Below are 24,613 nucleotides of genomic sequence, written 5' to 3' on the forward strand. Positions count from 1 at the left end.
ATTTTTTTTGGGATGAAATTTTTTATCATAGTATATATTTTATTACGTGTTTACAATGAAGATTGCTATAACAATAATATTTCGTCATCGTAAACTTTGAATGATAAAAATTAAATATTTTGTGACGAATCTAATCGTAACACTTTATCTAATTTCTTGTAGTATTGGATTAACTATTTTGAATTAAATAAAAAATAAATTTAAAAGTTATTTAGATCGATTTGAATTGGCCGTTAAAAAATTACAATAAATATTTAATTTAACTATTATTAATCTCATTTTCATAAATTCGTCTGAATAAAAAAAGTGCACGAATTTTTAATATATATATACTATTTAAGGGCACTCACAAACTTAATTTAATGGTGAATACATCTAAGTAAATTTGAGAGATCTCAGCTTTACTTCTCAATCCTCAATCCCTATTAAAAAAAAACAATTCTAATACTATAAATCAAAGCTTTTAATTATAATATAAATTTCATGTAATATTGGCTCCACCATCACCACGACAATAATAATAATAATAACACCACAAAATCTATCCACACTATGCTTTAAATGCTATGGAGAGTGAAGGAACGACATCTCTCCTGTTGCTTTGTAACTTGCTTGTCATAAAATTCTACCAAAAAGTTATTAATAGGGAGATCCTATCTCCCCATTTATTAGAAAAATGAAAAATCTCATGTGCTTACCTAACATGATGATCTTTATCTTAAAACGAACCCATCTCATCAGGTTTGTCTACAATTTCTTTACCAAGAGATTGACTCCATGTTCTGGTTTTACAACTAAGTTAAAAATAGGGGAATGGACATATCTAGGAGAGATGGTGAAAGAGAAGTTGGACAAAATGAGAGCTAATAATATCTTGAGTTCAATAGTGGCCAAGTGCTGTCCAAGACATACCCGAGGTCCGGCACCAAATGGCATGTAAGAGAATGGATACTTGCAAGCGCCTGCTATTCCATTTGCAAACCTCTCAGGGTTGAACTTATAAGAATCTGATCCCCATATCTCAGGATCTGTATGCAATAGCGATACCATAGTCCAAATGTTCACTCCCTTGGGAACATTAATGTTTCCCAATTTCATGTCCTTTAAGGCCTCCCTTGCTATTAATGGAACTGGTGTATAAAGTCGCAGCGTTTCATGAATCACCATGTGAAGCTGCATGGCAAAGACCAAGATTTTAAATTAGCATATTCAGAATTCTGACAAGCCTTTCATTGTGAGAAACTAAACTTCTATGATAAATTGTTATACCAGTTTCATCTTGCGAATCATATCGTAATCTGGCAGTCTTCCTCCACAAATTTCAAGAACCTCTGCACGGACACGATCCTGCCATTCTTGATTTACTCCCAACAACATGAGGCACCATGAAGCTGAAACTGCAGTGGTCTCCCACCCAGCCATGTATATGTTCTTGCAATTATCAACTATGAATCTGTCTGTTTCTTCTCTACTCAAAGTACTATTTTTGGCTCCTTCAAGGATCATCTGCAATAAATCCTTCTCTTTTGCTGCTTCTTGTCTCTCCTTCACTACTTTCAGTATCAAATTGCGGATTTCTTTCTCTAATGCCCATGCTTCTCTATTGCTTTTTGTAGGGAGATATCTGAGCAAAGTTCATTACCTCTGTAAGTTAAAATAAATAAAACATTCTTGCTATAGATGCTGCGATTGAATTCAGTATTTCTTTTAATAAAGAGTTCAAGCTGACCTCATTCCAGGAATCCCAACGACTAGATCTTTCTTGGACGAAGCCTTCAGGAGATCTCTTAGATTCTGGAAAATTTTTTCTCCTTTGGAATAATTGCTTCCAAAACAGGCTCTTGAGATAACATCTGCAGAGAAACTTCTGAGGCCTTCATCAACTTTGATATCTGCCATTATTCCACCATCTCTCTCAATCATACTCTTCCATGAATTTACCAGTGTAATGGCAGACTCAGTTATCAGGTTCACCATTCCCTGCAAAAGCTTTAATATTAAAATGCTAGGCCACAAGATGGTTGATTCTATTAATTAATACCTTGATCTTTTCCATGTACAATTCTGGAGCAATAATCTTCCTCTGATGTGACCAGAAAGTTCCTTCTGATGTTACAATACCCTGACCAAGCAAAGGGCCAAGATCATTAAGTTGAACCGAAGTTTTCCCCAAGTCCAAGGATACGCACGTTGTGAACTCTTTCACCAACTCAGGTTGATGCAAATTTACTATTTGTACGTTCCCCAGGGAATATACAAACACTTTACCTGAAAATTTAAACGGGAAACTTGATCAAATGGTTCAAAATGAAAAGTATTTGAATTTTTTTTTTAAAAAAAAAAAAATAATCATAGGTGCAGATTGCAGAGATGATATATATACCATATTCCTTCAACCATTTCTCAAAAATGGGAAAAGTAAGATCAGCACAGTTATGAGTAAGAGGTGGATCCTTGGCCTTCACTATGGAGGACAGACTCTTCCCTATCTCTATTATATTTCCAAGGAGTAAAGTAGGTGGAGGTCCATCGATGCCTTGCTTCTTCAACATGGAACGAAGCCTCTTTGGTTTCACAACCAACGCATTGTAAAGACGCACTACCACTCCAAGAAACACTATAACAAAAATTGGAAACACTATCGTTTTGTCCAAATGAAATTCCATGGCCAAAAGTTCAAGAATATTATTAAAGCCTTGGACTGATATATAAAGCTAGTATGGGGGGGGAATTCCTTCATGCACCCAGTGACAATCTAAAGGGGAAGGGCTGTCGCTGTTCTAAAATTTTAATTTTTAAATGAGATTATATTGAGTATAAGCTTATTTGTAAAATATTAGTTTAATCAATTATATGACAAAATAAAATAATATTTTATATTTTAATTAAATATTATAAAAAACAGTTTAAATTTACTATTGAAAAAGACAAAGACAGGGGATAGAAATATGCATGGGAAGAATTGAAGAGTGGGATCTAAATTTATGGCTGACAACAAACCCAGTAGTTAGCAGTTACAATAAGAGGTCTTGAATAATAATAATAACAGTAAGTCGGTAGTTGGCTTTGCAATAAAAAGAAGTTCACCAGGGCAGACTACATTTATGACACGAAATTATTTTAGGAACCACCAAAGTACTTAATTTGGTCTGAATATAAGCCCATCTCATATAAAAATGCCTTCAATGATATAAAATTCAGTTTAAGACATGGAGCTTAGTAAGTTATATTTGATATTGTTTAATGAGAAAATTTTTGTTTAAATCGAATATATGCGAATTAAAATCAAATGAAATATACTTAAAATTTAGTAATCAAAGTAAAATAATCATAAGAACAAATATATATTTGATATAATCGTAAAATAAAATAATTATAAAAATAAATATATATCAGATACAATCGTACCAATGTATATGGAAAAAATTTATTAATTTAAAAATAATAAGTTATAATGAATTTTTCAACACGTAACAAGATGAACTAAATAAATAAGTTAATTTATTACGATAGTTCTAGTACAATAAATGAATGGTAGGTTCATCGGTCGAAATTATAATAACACGTAGAATTCTGTGCATTTTACACATGGATCTATATAAATCTGGTTTAAGTAATTTTTTTTTTTTTACCTGCCTCCTGCTAAAAGTCGTCTTACGGATATTAATTGTGCGGTTTGGAATGGTGCAGCTCCTGATGTTGGTCCCTCGAGATGGAACTCAGGTCAAAATTTAAGCCAATTCATCCTTTTGCAATGGCTGGCCATAAGCTATAATCAGGGGATATATGGTCATGAGCAAGACATTGATAGTAAAATTTCAGCTGTGGTTGCGGACATGGTGATTTATTTGTGATGATATGCTCAAAGGTCATCTTCCATGGCCAGTGGCAGTGTGGATATGCTTGTTCAGGAGGGATTTACTTCACGTCAGCTTGATGTAATTAATGGCATTTTTCCTGAAATTGGTATGCATTCAGTTGGCATTTCACTTTTCTTTCTTTCTTATAATGTATTTACCCTTCGTTTGATTTATTTTATAAAAAAATAATTTAAATAAATTTTTATAAAATAATGTAAGATTTCAATTTTTTTAAAATAAAAATTTATAAATTAAAAAGAATTGAATTTTTTTTATTAAAAAATATGTCAATTGAACTTGATATCAAACAAAGGATAGAACCTTGAGAAATCCTTTATCCAAGTTACACCCAGTTACTCTTTTCCGATTCCAATATAAATTTCTCATCACTTTAGTCTTTCCCTGAGAAAAAAATAATAATAAACCTCTGCAAAGGATGAGGGTGGGTTTTTTTAATTATTTTTTTTAAATAAAAAAAAGTGAGATTTTAATATTTAACAAAAGTAATATTTTAATTAAGACAATATTGATATTATATAAATATATATTATAAATTTTAATAAATAAAATAAAAACAAATTATAAAAAATATTTATATTTATATTAAATAATATATATATATATATATATATATATATATATATATATATATTAATAATATAATTATGAGTTGATTGCTCAAATTGGCCGTGATATGAATAATAAAAATATGTCAAATCGAGTTAGCATATCAATTGTTATCGTGATATAAATGAATTGACACAATTTCAATACCAACATAAATAAGCTCAACATTAACTCTTAATTTTTCGTCCGTATCGTGTCCACTATCTTGTCATCCATACTTTTTGTGTAATTAATTTTCTCTTACATTATTATTTTTATTTAAAATTATAATAATAATAACATAATTATCACTACTTATTTAAAAAATATATATTAAATGCATTGTTATTGTTGTTGAATTAATTTTTTTAATAGTAAAATTATACAAAAACATGTTTATTAATGCCATATAATAATCACTCAAAGTGAGTTATGAGTTGTTATTATAAGATAGAGTCACGTGTCAAAGAGTCTGATAAACTGATTAGATTCGGATATCGCAGCGCTCGGTTCTTCACTAGGACGCGCTCTCTTCTGAGCAGGTCGAGACTTCACAGAAAGCTACCATTAGCGGATATAATCCAGCAGATCTCGATTGCACCTATAATTGCGGGATCCCTTATTCACTAGCCGGTACCATTCGGATTTCCTGACAATTTGATAACCAACTATACTTTCTTACAGTATAAAAGTTAGCGTGCACAAAGATTAAGGTATATATTTTTTCATACTCATTCTAAACTCAAAGCAATTCATTACATTCACTCATTCTATCAAATTACTAACTTGAGCGTTGGAGTGGCTGCCTATAGTGTCAACCACCTCACGCTTTCTCTTTTGCAGATTGACTTCTCGCAATTCAGCTTTATTTCACCCACATTATTTGGTTATGTTGCCGGAAAATCCATTGAATTCTTCCTATTCATTTATATTAAAACCGGTCTTCTATTCACTTTCTCTTAAAAAGATAATTTTCTTTTCTCCTATTTTTCAAATGGCTGATAATTCATGAGCTAATACTAAGTCTGCTGCCAATAAAAGGGTCATCATTACTTCCTCCTCCAGCAGTGGACAAAATACACCCTCTATGGTCAATGAGACAGACCTCAACAATCTGAATAACGAGCAAATACTCCAGTACATTAAAAAACTATAGGCAACTCTCGAGCAGTATAAGGCTTGGAAAAAGGCTTCATTCATGGCTTACAGGATAAGGGAGGAGGCTTCCATTGAGACCCTAAAGACTCAGATGGAAGTGACCCAAACATAATCTAGAGAGAAGACCAAGCTGGAGGATGAGAAGTTATTGGATGAGACTCTAAAAGACGTTGACTAAAAGCTAGTCCGTGTCGTGCAGAGGTACTAGAAGGAACAAGAGGAGGACTATGGTTGGATGATGTCTCGCCTTTGTCAGAAGAGATCTTAGCAAAAACCTTCCCTACTAAGTTCAAGCTGCCAAGTTTGGACAAATATGACGAAACAGCAGATCTCAGGAGTTACCTGACGATCTTCAAAATAACGATGCAGTTTCAAGATGTCAATGATTTTATGTTGTGCCGAATGTTTCCATCTACATTAAAAGGTTTGACTCAAAAATGGTATCAACATCTGAGCCTAGATTCTATTCAAAACTTTACTCAATTTGGTATGATGTTTAAGTCTAGATTTATCACTTGCATTCCTCCTAAAAAATTCTCCTTTGACTTATGAAAGATCTGCCAAGGAGACCTTTAAGGAGTTTCATTTCACGTTTCAATGCTAAAGCGATACAGGTGAAAGAATTAAATCACAAAATAGCATGCAAGGCGTTGGAAAAGGAAGCTTGTAATATCAAATTCACGGATTCTTTGATCAAGAATCTTACGCTACATATCAACAGCTGATGGATAAAGGCTAAAAATATATAATGCTTGATGACGAGGTCCAGGCGCTGAGAGAAGATAGGAGGATGAGCCAACAACAAATCTAAAAGTCGGAGAGGCAAGAGTATGAAGGAGAAAAGTTTTTTATTAAAATCATTAATTCGTGATTTTTGTTAATAAAATTAATAAAAAGAAATTAACTTCTCTAAACAAGATAACCTTAACATTAACTTAAGGTTATTGGTTTAGAAAAAGTTATGTTCTTTAATAAAATTTTCAATGAATTTTTTTTATTAATAATTTTATATCATTAATTCAAATAAATAATTTATTTATATAAATAAAAATATTATAAATTTTAAAAATTATTATGAACCGAAAATAATAAAAATATGTTGAATTTTTCGCTATATAATAATTTGAAAAGAAAAAAGTTCATTTGTACGAAATATTCTAAAATTTTTAAAATTTTTATTAAAATTTTAAAATAATTCATTAATTTCATTACAATAAAATATAGTTGAATTTTTTTGAACTACAAAAATAAATTGAACATATTTATATTTTACATATTATATATTTTTTAAAAATAAGCATAAATTAAAAACAACAAATTCACAAGATATTTATTAAATTATGCTAATTTAAAAGTGAGAGAATGGAACAATAAGAAATTATTAAAAATATTTTTTATATTTTAATTATTTACATTATTTACCTTCTATGATAAATTTTATTATTTTAATTATTTTTATAATTAACTCAAAATATCTCAAAGTTTAGTATATATATATAATTACAATAAGATTAAATATTTACAATATTAGTTTTTAGAATAATATTTTTTTTAAAGTAAAACTAGCGATTGTATTAATAAAATTCCATCAAATAAAGAGTGATATCATTTACAGAGAGAGGATTATGCCTAATAGATTCTTTAGCCGAAATATAAGCAATTAAAGTAGTAGTACGACGAACCCATCTAATAGAAATATCAGTTTTAGAGTATAATAAAGATTTATAATCATTCAAAATCAAACCCTTATATAAGATAATTTGGCAAAAATGCTCCTAAGTGCCTGTCTACCGAACAAATCTATCTCTCGAGCATAAATAATTAAAGTCTACCGAACAAATCTCATCTCTCGAGTATAAATCATTAAAGTTTACCGAACAAAGCCACGGAAAAGGGCTTCTACGATATAAAACTCGAATAAGGTTCAAAGACTGACGTGATCGTTGCAATTTCGAAAACCCATAATAACTAGTAAACCTTCATTACCTTCCGAAATAACCGAATCAATAAAATTTAAAGAAAAACCAACCACAGAAATAGACCCATGACTCTTCCCCATTAACGAAAGGCCTCCTCCCAATCCTTCGTCTATTAACTGAGAAACAACCATCAAAATGTAAAAAATTACGAAAAAATTCTATACAAAAACTAAGAACTTTTGTGTCCATTAAAAATAAAATAACCGGTTTGTAACTAGAAACTAAATCCTTCAATGCAATAACTGTCCAAGGATTGTTGGCATAAGTCTCCCAAATAGGTTTGCATATTCTGAAAATTAATTGGATTGTATGTGAAAAACATCTCCACCATATAGAAATCATGGAGCTAGAGACAATAATATTTTCTTTTTCATCGATAGTCAATTGACACAGATCGTCTTTCATAGAGAAGGAGAAAGAAGAAGAAATTAAGTTTAAGGAACAGGAAAAGGCGAGGGTATCGAGCCACAAAGGGACCGTGGAAGGAAAGTTTTGTTAAATATACACTTAAAAATATTTCTTATATTTAATTTAACTAGGATTATATTTTATATATATATATGCCATGATATTTTTTTCTTAATAACGATAATAACAGTTTTAATAATCGTTTGGCTGAGAGGTAAGATTTGGGTGATAAGATTCCATGTCAATCCAAATCAATTTTAATAATAGTTTGGCTGAGAGGTAAGCAGGCCTGAGCATCCAATATTATCAAAATTAAATACAACTGATAGGGCGTAATCAAATCAAATTGACCTAAATTTTGTAAAATTTAAATTTATTTATTAAAAGATTTTAAAAATTTAAATTCTTTGGTTGGATCTCATCTAGAAAATTAAACACTATGATTGAATTCGTTTATGCTATTAAATAATATAAAAAAAATTATGAAAATAATAAATATTAGAATAGTAAATTAATAATTTTAAAGTGGATTGACATGCTTAGTCTGCTGGTAAGTGTATTTAAGTAAATTTGAGAGATCTCAAATTCTATCTACTCTCCAAACCTTCAATTCCATTTAAAAAAAAATAATAATAATAAAATAATAAGTTTAAATTTAATTAATTGATATTAAAGGATTTTAAATAAAAAAATTTAGAATAATTCATTTTTTTGAAATTCATAAAAACTTTCTTTTATTAGATGAGTGGATAATTTTAAAAATATTTCACTTAAATAATTTTATTTTTTATTTAAAAATTTTAAATTTTAAAATTTCTATCAATATTTATAATGTATACAAAAGTGGAAAGAGGGAATATTGAATTGTTTAAAATGCACTTAAACCTTTAATTATTTACAATAATATTTAGTTTTTAAAATATTTGATAATTTTATTATTTAAAATTTAATTTTTAAAAAATAGATGATAATTTTATAATTTGAAATAATTTTATAATTAATTAAAAAATCATAAAAAATATATAAAATATAATAAGATTAAATTTTATTAAATAATGATATAATTTTCATTGTAATTTATTATTTAAACTAATTTTAAAGTTTGCTAATAAAATTAAATTTCAAAATAAGAATTATTAAAATAATATATTTAAATATTAGATAAACACTAGAAAGATTATTAAAATAATTATTTTATATTTTAAGCACAAAATAAAAATAAATAAATTCAAATTTAATTAATTGTTAAAATAGTAATGAAATGAAAATTTGAAAATAGTGATCTATATTATTAAAATAGATTATTTAGAATTTTATTTAAATTTAAAATAGATAATATTTTTATTTATTAGATTAATTTTAAGAGTTAAGAGAAATATTCAACTATAACATATTATTAATATTTAAAAGTTTTAAACTAAGTAGATAATTCTTTATTTAAATTCCAAATATATTATATAATTAAAATTTCATGTATATACATATACTAAAACTATATTATCAATTGTGAACAAGAAGTTTTAGAGAAATTTGATTTTGATAAATTTCATACATAAATTAATAAATTATTTATTTCAAAATTTTGATAAATTGATAAGTTACAAAAATTTTAAAATAATTATTTATAACAAATACTTTTTTTTAAATATTTATTATCATAAGTGATAAATAATAATTATTTTTTAAATTTTAATTGATAATAATAATTTTAAATAATTGTTATCAAATGATAAATATATTACCATACTTTTAAATAATTATTTTTTAAAAAATGAGATTTTATAATTTTAATTTAAAAATATTTACACATAAATTGAAATTTAACATGATAATAATTATTATTGACCAATAAAATTCTTTGATTTTTTTTCTATTTCTTAACTATAGTATCTTTCAATGATATAACTTAATTGTATATGACTATTTATGAGATTTTTTAAGAATTTTTTATTATTTTATCACTTTTATTATTTTATTATTTTAAAATATTATTATGCTCATAAATAATATTAATAATTTAATGTTGATATTCTAATATTAATAATATTTTAATTTATTATTTTAATACTTATAATTAATTTTATTATTATTATATTAACCACTAGGTTTTAAATCATTATTCTATTGATAAATTTAAAATAAATTTAATTTAATTTAATTTATTAATATTTTATTATTTTTATTAGTTCTATGAGATGGTTATATGAAAATAATTAATAATAATTTGTTATAATAAAATATTAAATTTAAAAAAATAAAATATAAAATATAAAATAATAATTTATAGTAATTTTTATTATAATATTTTCTTAGAGTAAACAACATTGTACTATTATAAGTGAAATTAATTTCGTAATTAGTTTTAAATTTAGGAGAATTAAATTATTTATTATATAATAATAATTTTAACATTTAAAAATTTCAATTATAAATATATATTATATAATCTACATATATCTAATTATTTATACAATAAAATATAATTTTTAAAATAGATAATATTTTATTATTTAAATTAATTTAAATTTAATAAAATTTGAGTTTTATACATATTTAAATTTATAAAGGATAATAATTTTATCTGTAATAACACAGTAATTACTTTTATAATTTTCTAAAATCTATTCTTATCATTTACTTGTCTCTCTTTTATTTAACTCACTCTTCCATTGGTAGATATTAATGGAGAAAAAATTATTGAGATTAAAATAATTAAATGATAAAAAGGATAATTTGATGAAATTAAAAGTTATTTTGCTACAATGATTTTCTTAATTATCATGCAAAACTCTTAAATAAAGTATAAAAATAAACAGAAGAGTAATGAAATATTCCTTAGCTTGGCTAAATTATATTTTATTTACATCATTATTGGAATTTGAATAATTCTCTATTCATAGATATAGAATTAAACTCTATTTAGTTTAAATCGAAATAATAACCGAATCAATTTAATTTCAAATTTTAATTTATTTTAAATTTTTTAATTTTAATTTTAATAAATTTATGATATCAGTTCGATTTAAAAAAATATTCAATAAAATCGAACTAAACCGAATAATGAATCCAACAATACATATTTTTGTATTATGATAATGAATTGATGGATATAATGGTATATAATCAAGCGGTCATGTATGTTTTAAAGTTTTTGAATATGAATTATGAATTGTTTTAGTTTTTAGTTTAATGTATATTATTTTTCTTGTTTATATTATTTACTGGCAAAAATTAAAATTGAATATTAAATTTTACAATATTAAAAAATTCAACTGACTAAATTAAATAAATCAAAACTATTTAATTTAATTTGATTTTTTTCAATTCAATTTATTTTAATATTGATAAATTTTTAAAATTTAATTTTCGATTTATTTGATTTTATTAATCGCTGAAATATTCCCTTAATCAGAAAAGTGAAATAATTAAGGTTGAGAGAAAATTAAAGGGAATGATAGATAAATTTTAAAAAACTTTAAAAATATTTCTTATATTTAATTTAAATAAGGATAAAATTATACTAGTTTATGATTAATGCCAGATTGCGGATGGCATTACTCGAATATTAGTTATTTGGGAGATAGATTCCACGTCAATCCAAATCAATTTTACTAATCGTTTGGATGAGAGATAAGCAGGCCTGATCATCCGCTATTATCAAAGTTAAATACAAGGATGTGATCGAATTAAATTTTATAAAATTTATAATTAATTATTAAAAATTTTAAAAATTTAAACAATAGTTAATTCGAGTTCGCATCGAATATTAAATATTATAATTAAGTTCGACTCATAAAAAAGAGTTGTTTAATATAATAATGAATTTAATTCGACTTCAATTAAAAAGTTTATTAATTAAATTTGAGCTCAAACTCAAAATTAAAAGGTTTGGCTCGAATTCAAGTTGACACTCACATTAGTAATTACAAATTATTTTCAGCATACTTTAATTAATTATTAATTATTATATAAACACTAGAAAGAATATTAAAATAATTATTTTATATTTTTAAGCACAAAATAAAAAAATAATAAATTCAAATTTAATTAATAGTTAAAATAGTAATGAAATGAAAATTTTTAAATAGTGATCTATATTATTAAAATAGATTATTTAGAATTTTATTTAAATTTAAAATAAAAAATATTTTTATTTATTAGATTAATTTTAAGAGTTAAGAGTATTATTTTAAAAACTAATTAAAAAATTAAGCTGACTATATTAAATCAATTCAAATAAATCAAAGTAAATTATTTTCTCACGATTCAGTTTATTTCAAATATTAGTAAATTCTTAAAATTCAATTTGTGATTTATTCGGTTTAATTAATTGCTGAAATCTTCCCTTAATCAGAAAAGTGAAATAATTAAGGATGAGAGAAAATTAAAGGGAATGATAAGATAAGTTTTAAAAAACTTTAAAACTAGTGATTGTATTAATAAAATTCCATCAAATAAAGAGAGATATCATTCACATAGAGACGATTATACCTGATAGATTTTTTAATCGAAATATAAGCAATTAGAGTAGTATTACAACGAACAATTTAACAGAAATAGCAGTTTTAGAGTCTAATAAAAATTTAAAATCATTAAAAATCAAACCCCTATATAAGATAATTTGATAAAAATGCTTCTAAGTGCCTGTCTAAACCGCATAAGATAAAATGGCAAAGATATTCCTCATTTTTTCTCATCTCTCGATCATAAATCATTAAAATCTACCGAACAAATATATCTCTCGAGCATATATCATTAAAGTCTACCGAACAAATCTCATCTCTCGAGCATAAATCATTAAAGTCTACCGAACAAAGTCACGGAAGAGGGTTTCTACGAGATAAAACTCGAATAAGGTTCCAAGACTGACGTGGTCGTTGTGATTTCGGAAACCCATAATGACCAGTAAACCTTCATTGAACATTACCTTCCGAAACGACCGAATCAATAAAATTTAAAGAAAAATCAACCACAACTCATGACTCTTCTCTATTAACGAAAGACCTCATCCCAATCCTTGTTTATTGACTGAGAAACAACCATCAAAATGTAAAAAATTATGAAAAAATTTCATATAATAACTAAGAACTTTTGTTTCCATTAAAAATAAAATGTCCGACTTGTAACTAGAAACTAAATCATTCAATACAATAACTGTCCGAGAATTGCCGCTATAAGTCTTCCAAAAAGGTCTGCAATTCTGAAAATTATTTGGATTGTATGTGAGAAACATCTTCACCATACAGAAATTATAAGTGACGATCAGAATATTTCTGGAAGTAAGACAACAATATTTTTTTTTTCATCGATAGTCAATTGACGCTCATGGAGAATAAAAAAGAAAAAGTTAGGTTTAAGCAAGAGGAAAAGGCGAGGATATCAAGTTACAAACGGATCCTGAAAGAAAAGTTTTGTTAAATATACACTTAAAAATATTTCTTATATTTAATTTAACTAGGATTATATTTTATATATATATATGCCATGATATTTTTTTCTTAATAACGATAATAACAGTTTTAATAATCGTTTGGCTGAGAGGTAAGATTTGGGTGATAAGATTCCATGTCAATCCAAATCAATTTTAATAATAGTTTGGCTGAGAGGTAAGCAGGCCTGAGCATCCAATATTATCAAAATTAAATACAACTGATAGGGCGTAATCAAATCAAATTGACCTAAATTTTGTAAAATTTAAATTTATTTATTAAAAGATTTTAAAAATTTAAATTCTTTGGTTGGATCTCATTTAGAAAATTAAACATTATGATTGAATTCGTTTATGCTATTAAATAATATAAAAAAAATTATGAAAATAATAAATATTAGAATAGTAAATTAATAATTTTAAAGTGGATCGTAAAATAGCATTGACATGTTTAGTCTGCTGGTAAGTGTATCTGAGTAAATTTGAGAGATTTCAAGTTCTATCTACTCCCCAAATCTCCAATTCCATTTCAAAAAAAATAATAATAATAATAAAATAATAAGTTTAAACTTAATTAATTGATAATAAAGGATTTTAAATAAAAAAATTTAGAATAATTCATTTTTTTGAAATTCATAAAAACTTTCTTTTATTATATGAGTGGATAATTTTAAAAATATTTCACTTAAATAATTTTATTTTTTATTTAAAAATTTTAAATTTTAAAATTTCTATCAATATTTATAATGTATACAAAAGTGGAAAGAGGGAATATTGAATTGTTTAAAATGCACTTAAACCTTTAATTATTTACAATAATATTTAGTTTTTAAAATATTTGATAATTTTATTATTTAAAATTTAATTTTTAAAAAATGGATGATAATTTTATAATTTGAAATAATTTTATAATTAATTAAAAAATCATAAAAAATATATAAAATATAATAAGATTAAATTTTATTAAATAATGATATAATTTTCATTGTAATTTATTATTTAAACTAATTTTAAAGTTTGCTAATAAAATTAAATTTCAAAATAAGAATTATTAAAATAATATATTTAAATATTAGATAAACACTAGAAATATTATTAAAATAATTATTTTATATTTTAAGCACAAAATAAAAATAAATAAATTCAAATTTAATTAATTGTTAAAATAGTAATGAAATGAAAATTTGAAAATAGTGATCTATATTATTAAAATAGATTATTTAGAATTTTATTTAAATTTAAAATTGATAATATTTTTATTTATTAGATTAATTTTAAGAGTTAAGAGAAATATTAAACTATTAAATATTATTAATATTTAAAAATTTTAAACTAAGTAGATAATTCTTTATTTAAATTCCAAATATATTATATAATTAAAATTTCATGTATATACATATACTAAAACTATATTATCAATTGTGAAAAAAAAGTTTTAGAGAAATTTGATTTTGATAAATTTCATACATAAATTAATAAATTATTTATTTCAAATTTTTGATAAATTGATAAGTTACTAAAATTTTAAAATAATTATTTATAACAAATACTTTTTTTTAAATATTTATTATCATAAGTGATAAACAATAATTATTTTTTAAATTTTAATTGATAATAATAATTTTAAATAATTGTTATCAAATGATAAATATATTACCATACTTTTAAATAATTATTTTTTAAAAATGAGATTTTATAATTTGAATTTAAAAATATTTACATATAAATTGATATTTAGCATGATAATAATTATTATTGACCAATAAAATTCTTTGATTTTTTTTCTATTTCTTAACTATAGTATCTTTCAATGATATAACTTAATTGTATATGACTATTTATGAGATTTTTTAAGAATTTTTTATTATTTTATCACTTTTATTATTTTATTATCTTAAAATATTATTATGCTCATAAATAATATTAATAATTTAATGTTGATATTCTAATATTAATAATATTTTAATTTATTATTTTAATACTTAGAATTAATTTTCTTATTATTATATTAACCATTAGATTTTAAATCATTATTCTATTGATAAATTTAAAATAAATTTAATTTAATTTAATTTATTAATATTTTATTATTTTTATTAGTTCTATGAGATGGTTATATGAAAATAATTAATAATAATTTATTATAATAAAATATTAAATTTAAAAAAATAAAATATAAAATATAAAATAATAATTTATAGTAATTTTTTATTATAATATTTTCTTAGAGTAAACAACATTGTACTATTATAAGTGAAATTAATTTCGTAATTAGTTTTAAATTTAGGAGAATTAAATAATTTATTATATAATAATAATTTTAACATTTAAAAATTTCAATTATATAATCTATATATCACTACAAAAAAACAGGGTATCAGTGACGGATTTTTCCGTCGCTGAAAGTAAAAATCCCTCGCTGAAACTTTCAGCGATGGATTTGCGACGAACTCAAGTCTGTCGCTTAAAGTCATGTCGCTAATTTTTTCCGACGGATTACAATTCCGTCGGAAATATTAGCGACGGATTTCCGACGGATTTAAACTCCGTCGGAAACATTTACGACGGTTTTCTGACGGAAAATTCAGTCGGAAAAATTTAGCGACGAAAATGTTTGTCGCTAAATCCGTCGGAAATTCTAATTCATCCGATAAACATTCCGTTGCTAATCCGTCGAAAATAATTAGCGACAGAAATTTTCCGTCGGAAATCCGTCGGAAATATTAACACATTTTAAAAAAAATTTCTCACTAATCCGTCAGTAATCCGTCGCTAATCCGTCGCTAATATGTTAAAATTCAATCACAAAAAATAATTTCCTGTTTTTATTTAGATATTCACTGTATAATCAAATAATTTATAAGTAAGAATCATATTACATATAAATCAAATATCATTCATAATAATTATAAGTAATGTTCATAATACTTAATAATATTCAGAATATATAAAATAAATTCATAATATTTAACAATGTTCATAAAATTTAAAATAAATTCATAATACTTAACAATCGTCATAAAATTTAAAATAAATCAATAATACTTAACAATGTTCATAAAACTAAAAACTAATATATGAATTTGTTGAATCATCTGATAGAGAAGTACAATCTGCAGTTGGATTATTTGTTTCATTCATAGAGAGCTGCTGGCTATGTTCTCTACCTCTAGATGATACTGCTCTTCGAGGCATCTGAAAAAATAATTGTCCATTAATTTTAATTAACAATAAAGACAAACAATAGAAAAAATAATAATCAAATATTAAGTCTATGAATATATATAAAAATATGATATACTTTACAATGTATCATTCAGAATCATCTTATAAGTTGACATCATCATCACTATCAATACCATCAACTTCTAAATCGTCATCTGACTCTTCAGTGTCTTCTTCCTCTTCCTCATCCTCTCCCTCTTCCTCTTCCTCTACATCCTCATCTTCATCTTCCACCACTTCAAGTGGTTGTTGCACTTGTTGCAATTCATTAACATCCACCTCAACCATACTACTTGAATCAAGTAACATTGTGGGATCATCAAGTTCAGTTGTTGGTACAATTTCTTGAGGTCTTAAGACATCATCCTCTTGATAAGCAACATCATTGGAGTTTTGCTCATTTGAGTTGTTGTTAACCATGGAAGGTCCAATATTGTAAATGCTCCTAGCTTTGGTTTTGAAAACCGCACACCAGTCAACTCTGACTTTATTGATTTTAGGATATTTAATATAGCAAACTTGATGAGCTTGTTGAGGTAAAATAAATGGATCAGATGATGCTAGCCTTAATTTGACATTGATTTCCACAAGACCATGTTGAGTATGGACCCTTACCCCTCTATTAGTGTCAAACCATTCACACTTGAAAAGGATTATCTTGTTTTTCTCTCCAAAGTACTCTAATTCTAATACCTCATTCAGCAAGCCATAGTAATCACTTTCATATTCATTATAACAACTTCCTTTGACCCATACACCACTATTTAATGTTTTTCGCTCTCTGCCATAATCATGTCGATGAAATTTAAATCCATTCACAAAATATCCTTTATATGATTGTACTTTTCGGCTGGGCCCTTGAGCTATTTGATAAATGCAGTTATCAACTTCGTTCCTTCCCACCTAATGTTGAAATATTAAGTTAGAAGTCAACAATAATGCAAATGCTCAAATCATCACTTGCAATACTTACATAGTCTTTTAACCAATTAGCCAGTTCTCGCTCTCGCATTTGCTCAATTTGTTGATCGCTGATATTTGGTATTGTTTCTCGAAAATGAGAATAAAAAATCCTACACAAAAAAATTAATTTTTTTGTATCATATTTTATTTTATATGATTAAAATGTTAATACTTAATTTAAATCACTTACTCAATAAACGGATCAATTTCAGGACAATTCAATAACACATATAAATGTGCTGCACAGTACTATTCATTTGACAACATTCTGCCATGTTCCAACTGCCCAAAAGGTCGACCTGCATGAGTGAAAATCGAAAGACGTCCCATAGGTTCTACATGTCCACCATCATCATTTCTTGGAACTCTATTTAGCCTTGTCGAGATAGATGGCTCAAAGTAGTGTGAGCAAAAAGATGAAATTTCCTCAATAAGATATGCCTCAACAATTGAACCCTCAACAGAAGCTTTATTTTTGACTTTTTTCTTCAAGTCAAAGAGGTATCTAGTAAAAGAATAATTAGACTGTTAGTTGATTTATTTGACATTTATTTACAATACACCATATGTAAAGATTTAGTGTTGCATTTACCGTTCAAAGGGATACATCCAACGATATTGCACAGGTCCACCTACTTTTGCCTCGTATGCCAAGTGAATAGGTAAATGCTCCATTGAGTCAAAGAAACCGGGTGGGAATATCTTCTACATCTTGCAAATGCTATCAACAATATTTTTCTCTAAGATATTCATATTTTCTTCTGTGAGTGTGGTTGCAGTTATGTCTCTAAAAAAATGACTCAACTCAGTCAAAGCATCCCAAACCGCTTTAGGCAATATGTCACGAAATGCAATTGGTATCAGTCTTTGCATCAATATGTGGCAATCATGACTTTTTAATCCATAAAATTTACAATCATTCACACTAACAGACTGAGTAATGTTCGAAGCATAGCCATCAGGTAACCTCAAATCCTTAAGCCACTGACAAATTGACCGTTTCTGTTCTTTATTCAAAGAATAAGTGGCTTTAGGTTTGTATACTTTACCATTATTATACAACAATTCTAACTCAGGACGATTGCAATAGACTTTCAAATCTTGTCTTGCCTTGATATTGTCCTTTGATTTTCCATTCACATCCATAACTGTGTAGAATATATTATCAAACACATTCTTTTCTATATGCATAACATCCAAATTATGTCGAAGTAAATTTGATTGTCCATTTCAGAATTACCAACTCCAAATGTACCACAATTTATATCCATTGCTTCTGTGACCATGCTTCTATAATCATTGACATTGTTGGTTGTAGCAAGATAATCAGTAGACTGTTCCTCAAGTTGTTCAGAATTTATTTCATGAGTGATAGATTCACCATGCGCAATCCACTTAGTATACCCTCCAACAAATCCATTTTTGCAAAGATGATAAGTAACATATTGCCTATTTTGAAATTTTCTATTCTGACACTTAGAACATGGACAACGAATTTTATCTTGGCATGTAAACTGTACTTGTGAATAGGCAAAATTTAGAAATGTCTCTACTCCAATCTCAAATTCAGAATTAAGGAAGCCATTTTGATCTAGTCGCTCATACATCCAACTACGATCTACCGACATGATAAATATATTCTGAAATATAAACAAATTCAACTCTAATTATATACTAATTTAATAAATCAAACACACTAATCAATTTAACAATACATATCAAAGTAGAGTTGAATGAAGGCACGTAAAGTAAACCGACCAAGCCGAACTATACATATCAAAAGTTATAAAAATGAGTTATAAAAAAACTGAATAATTTTTCATTTAAATATTTACAATAAGTAAAAAAAAAATTACAAAATAAAGGTGTAACTGCTGCTGCACAATAATTAAAAAAATTACAAAAAAATTACAAAAGAAAGGTGCAGCAGCGGGTGCTGCTGCTGTGTGCAGCAAGTGCTGCTGTGCACACAGCAGCAAGTGCTGCTGCACACAGCAGCAGCTGCTGCACAGCAGCACTTGCTGCTGCACACAGCAGCAGTTGGTGCTGCTGCACACAGCAGCTGCTGCACACAGCAGCTCCTGCTGTTGCACACAGCAGCACTTCTGCTGCTGCACAGCAGCACCAACTGCTGCACAGCAGCACCAACTGCTGCACATCAGGTGCTGCTGTGCACAGCAGTAGCTCACCTTCAATTCAATTTTTTTTAAAAAAAAAAAAAATTGAAAGAAATGAAGGCAATTAATTATCATATAAAATTTCCATGCAACCTTTATTGCCATATCATTGTTTCTTTTGAGTTCAGCTAGCTCAAATCTTGACACTTACCTGATAGGCAGTGGCGAGCGGCAGCGGCAGCGGGAGCGGCAACGGCTGTGGTGGCGAGAGGAGCGTCCAGTAACGACGACACTAGCGGGATTAGCAGCGGCGACGGTGATTGCGGCACGGACAAGGGTGGGGCGTCAAGGAGAGGAGAGGAGAGATGGCGGCTGAAAATAAAGGGGGGGGATGAAAGAGATGTATTAGGGTTTTTTTATATTTTTCACATTTTCTGACGGATTAGCGACGGAATAAATTCCGTCGCTAAATTTTTAAAAATCCGTCGCTAATCCGTCGCAAATCCGTCAGAAATATACACATTTAGTATTCGTCGCTGATCCGTCGCTAATTCCGTCGCTAAAATTTTCTTTGCCGACGGAAATAACTTCCGTCGCTAAATCCGTCGCTGATAGCCTGTTTTTTTGTGGTGTATATCTAATTATTTATACAATAAAATATAATTTTTAAAATAGATAATGATTTTATTATTTAAATTAATTTATATTTAATAAAATTTGAGTTTTATATATATTTAAATTTATAAAGGATAATAATTTTATCTGTAATAACACAGTAATTACTTTTATAATTTCCTAAAATCTATTCTTATCATTTACTTTTCTCTCTTTTATTTAACTCACTCTTCCATCGGTAGATATTAAACCCTATTTAGTTTAAATCATATTTTATTTACATCATTATTAGAATTTGAATAATTCTCTATTCATAAATATAGAATTAAACCCTATTTAGTTTAAATCGAAATAATAACCGAATCAATTTAATTTCAAATTTTAATTTATTTTAAATTTTTTAATTTTAATTTTAATAAATTTATTATATCGGTTCGATTTAAAAAAATATTCAATAAAATCGAACTAAACCGAATAATGAATCCAACAATACATATATATATATATATATTTAATAATATAATTATGAGTAATAAAAATATGTGAAATCGAGTTAGCATATCAATTGGTATGCATTCAGTTGGCATTTCACTTTTCTTTCTTTCTTATAATGTATTTACCCTTCGTTTGATTTATTTTATAAAAAAATAATTTAAATAAATTTTTATAAAATAATGTAAGATTTCAATTTTTTTAAAATAAAAATTTATAAATTAAAAAGAATTGAATTTTTTTTTATTAAAAAATATGTCAATTGAACTTGATATCAAACAAAGGATAGAACCTTGAGAAATCCTTTATCCAAGTTACACCCAGTTACTCTTTTCCGATTCCAATATAAATTTCTCATCACTTTAGTCTTTCCCTGAGAAAAAAATAATAATAAACCTCTGCAAAGGATGAGGGTGGGTTTTTTTAATTATTTTTTTTAAATAAAAAAAAGTGAGATTTTAATATTTAACAAAAGTAATATTTTAATTAAGACAATATTGATATTATATAAATATATATTATAAATTTTTAATAAATAAAATAAAAACAAATTATAAAAAATATTTATATTTATATTAAATAATATATATATATATATATATATATATATATATATATATATATATATATATATATATATATATATATATATATATATATATATATATTAATAATATAATTATGAGTTGATTGCTCAAATTGGCCGTGATATGAATAATAAAAATATGTCAAATCGAGTTAGCATATCAATTGTTATCGTGATATAAATGAATTGACACAATTTCAATACCAACATAAATAAGCTCAACATTAACTCTTAATTTTTCGTCCGTATCGTGTCCACTATCTTGTCATCCATACTTTTTGTGTAATTAATTTTCTCTTACATTATTATTTTTATTTAAAATTATAATAATAATAACATAATTATCACTACTTATTTAAAAAATATATATTAAATGCATTGTTATTGTTGTTGAATTAATTTTTTTAATAGTAAAATTATACAAAAACATGTTTATTAATGCCATATAATAATCACTCAAAGTGAGTTATTAGTTGTTATTATAAGATAGAGTCACGTGTCAAAGAGTCTGATAAACTGATTAGATTCGGATATCGCAGCGCTCGGTTCTTCACTAGGACGCGCTCTCTTCTGAGCAGGTCGAGACTTCACAGAAAGCTACCATTAGCGGATATAATCCAGCAGATCTCGATTGCACCTATAATTGCGGGATCCCTTATTCACTAGCCGGTACCATTCGGATTTCCTGACAATTTGATAACCAACTATACTTTCTTACAGTATAAAAGTTAGCGTGCACAAAGATTAAGGTATATATTTTTTCATACTCATTCTAAACTCAAAGCAATTCATTACATTCACTCATTCTATCAAATTACTAACTTGAGCGTTGGAGTGGCTGCCTATAGTGTCAACCACCTCACGCTTTCTCTTTTGCAGATTGACTTCTCGCAATTCAGCTTTATTTCACCCACATTATTTGGTTATGTTGCCGGAAAATCCATTGAATTCTTTCTATTCATTTATATTAAAACCGGTCTTCTATTCACTTTCTCTTAAAAAAATAATTTTCTTTTCTCCTATTTTTCAAATGGCTGATAATTCATGAGCTAATACTAAGTCTGCTGCCAATAAAAGGGTCATCATTACTTCCTCCTCCAGCAGTGGACAAAATAAACCCTCTATGGTCAATGAGACAGACCTCAACAATCTGAATAACGAGCAAATGCTCCAGTACATTAAAAAACTATAGGCAACTCTCGAGCAGTATAAGGCTTGGAAAAAGGCTTCATTCATGGCTTACAGGATAAGGGAGGAGGCTTCCATTGAGACCCTAAAGACTCAGATGGAAGTGACCCAAACATAATCTAGAGAGAAGACCAAGCTGGAGGATGAGAAGTTATTGGATGAGACTCTAAAAGACGTTGACTAAAAGCTAGTCCGTGTCGTGCAGAGGTACTAGAAGGAACAAGGGGAGGACTATGGTTGGATGATGTCTCGCCTTTGTCGGAAGAGATCTTAGCAAAAACCTTCCCTACTAAGTTCAAGCTGCCAAGTTTGGACAAATATGACGAAACAGCAGATCTCAGGAGTTACCTGACGATCTTCAAAATAACGATGCAGTTTCAAGATGTCAATTATTTTATGTTGTGCCGAATGTTTCCATCTACATTAAAAGGTTTGACTCAAAAATGGTATCAACATCTGAGCCTAGATTCTATTCAAAACTTTACTCAATTTGGTATGATGTTTAAGTCTAGATTTATCACTTGCATTCCTCCTAAAAAATTCTACTTTGACTTATGAAAGATCTGCCAAGGAGACCTTTAAGGAGTTTCATTTCACGTTTCAATGCTAAAGCGATACAGGTGAAAGAATTAAATCACAAAATAGCATGCAAGGCGTTGGAAAAGGAAGCTTGTAATATCAAATTCACGGATTCTTTGATCAAGAATCTTACGCTACATATCAACAGCTGATGGATAAAGGCTAAAAATATATAATGCTTGATGACGAGGTCCAGGCGCTGAGAGAAGATAGGAGGATGAGCCAACAACAAATCTAAAAGTCGGAGAGGCGAGAGTATGAAGGAGAAAAGTTTTTTATTAAAATCATTAATTCGTGATTTTTGTTAATAAAATTAATAAAAAGAAATTAACTTCTCTAAACAAGATAACCTTAACATTAACTTAAGGTTATTGGTTTAGAAAAAGTTATGTTCTTTAATAAAATTTTCAATGAATTTTTTTTATTAATAATTTTATATCATTAATTCAAATAAATAATTTATTTATATAAATAAAAATATTATAAATTTTAAAAATTATTATGAACCGAAAATAATAAAAATATGTTGAATTTTTCGCTATATAATAATTTGAAAAGAAAAAAGTTCATTTGTACGAAATATTCTAAAATTTTTAAAATTTTTATTAAAATTTTAAAATAATTCATTAATTTCATTACAATAAAATATAGTTGAATTTTTTTGAACTACAAAAATAAATTGAACATATTTATATTTTACATATTATATATTTTTTAAAAATAAGCATAAATTAAAAACAACAAATTCACAAGATATTTATTAAATTATGCTAATTTAAAAGTGAGAGAATGGAACAATAAGAAATTATTAAAAATATTTTTTATATTTTAATTATTTACATTATTTACCTTCTATGATAAATTTTATTATTTTAATTATTTTTATAATTAACTCAAAATATCTCAAAGTTTAGTATATATATATAATTACAATAAGATTAAATATTTACAATATTAGTTTTTAGAATAATATTTTTTTTAAAGTAGAACTAGCGATTGTATTAATAAAATTCCATCAAATAAAGAGTGATATCATTTACAGAGAGAGGATTATGCCTAATAGATTCTTTAGCCGAAATATAAGCAATTAAAGTAGTAGTACGACGAACCCATCTAATAGAAATATCAGTTTTAGAGTATAATAAAGATTTATAATCATTCAAAATCAAACCCTTATATAAGATAATTTGGCAAAAATGCTCCTAAGTGCCTGTCTACCGAACAAATCTATCTCTCGAGCATAAATAATTAAAGTCTACCGAACAAATCTCATCTCTCGAGTATAAATCATTAAAGTTTACCGAACAAAGCCACGGAAAAGGGCTTCTACGATATAAAACTCGAATAAGGTTCAAAGACTGACGTGATCGTTGCGATTTCGAAAACCCATAATAACTAGTAAACCTTCA

General features: G+C 26.4%; 2 protein-coding genes across 2 annotated transcripts; both read right to left on the reverse strand.

Moving 5' to 3' along the window:
- Positions 1-636: 636 nt before the first annotated feature.
- Positions 637-2,694, reverse strand: LOC110606085 (cytochrome P450 714C2). Its single transcript, XM_021744834.2, has 5 exons — positions 2,384-2,694; positions 2,042-2,268; positions 1,730-1,980; positions 1,270-1,624; positions 637-1,173 (listed from the first exon to the last, which is right to left on the reverse strand). The coding sequence occupies exons 1-5, from the start codon at positions 2,664-2,666 to the stop codon at positions 748-750; spliced, it is 1,542 nt and encodes a 513-aa protein (XP_021600526.1). The 5' UTR covers positions 2,667-2,694; the 3' UTR covers positions 637-747.
- A 14,072-nt stretch (positions 2,695-16,766) lies between these two features.
- On the reverse strand, positions 16,767-17,871 carry LOC122722405. The gene is made up of 3 exons (XM_043953100.1): positions 17,818-17,871; positions 17,638-17,737; positions 16,767-17,567 (listed from the first exon to the last, which is right to left on the reverse strand). Exons 2-3 carry the CDS (start codon positions 17,674-17,676, stop codon positions 16,767-16,769), a joined length of 840 nt encoding a protein of 279 aa, XP_043809035.1. The 5' UTR covers positions 17,677-17,737; positions 17,818-17,871.
- Positions 17,872-24,613: the final 6,742 nt, after the last annotated feature.

Source organism: Manihot esculenta, chromosome 18 (assembly GCF_001659605.2).
Source record: "Manihot esculenta cultivar AM560-2 chromosome 18, M.esculenta_v8, whole genome shotgun sequence".
NCBI lineage: Eukaryota > Viridiplantae > Streptophyta > Magnoliopsida > Malpighiales > Euphorbiaceae > Manihot > Manihot esculenta.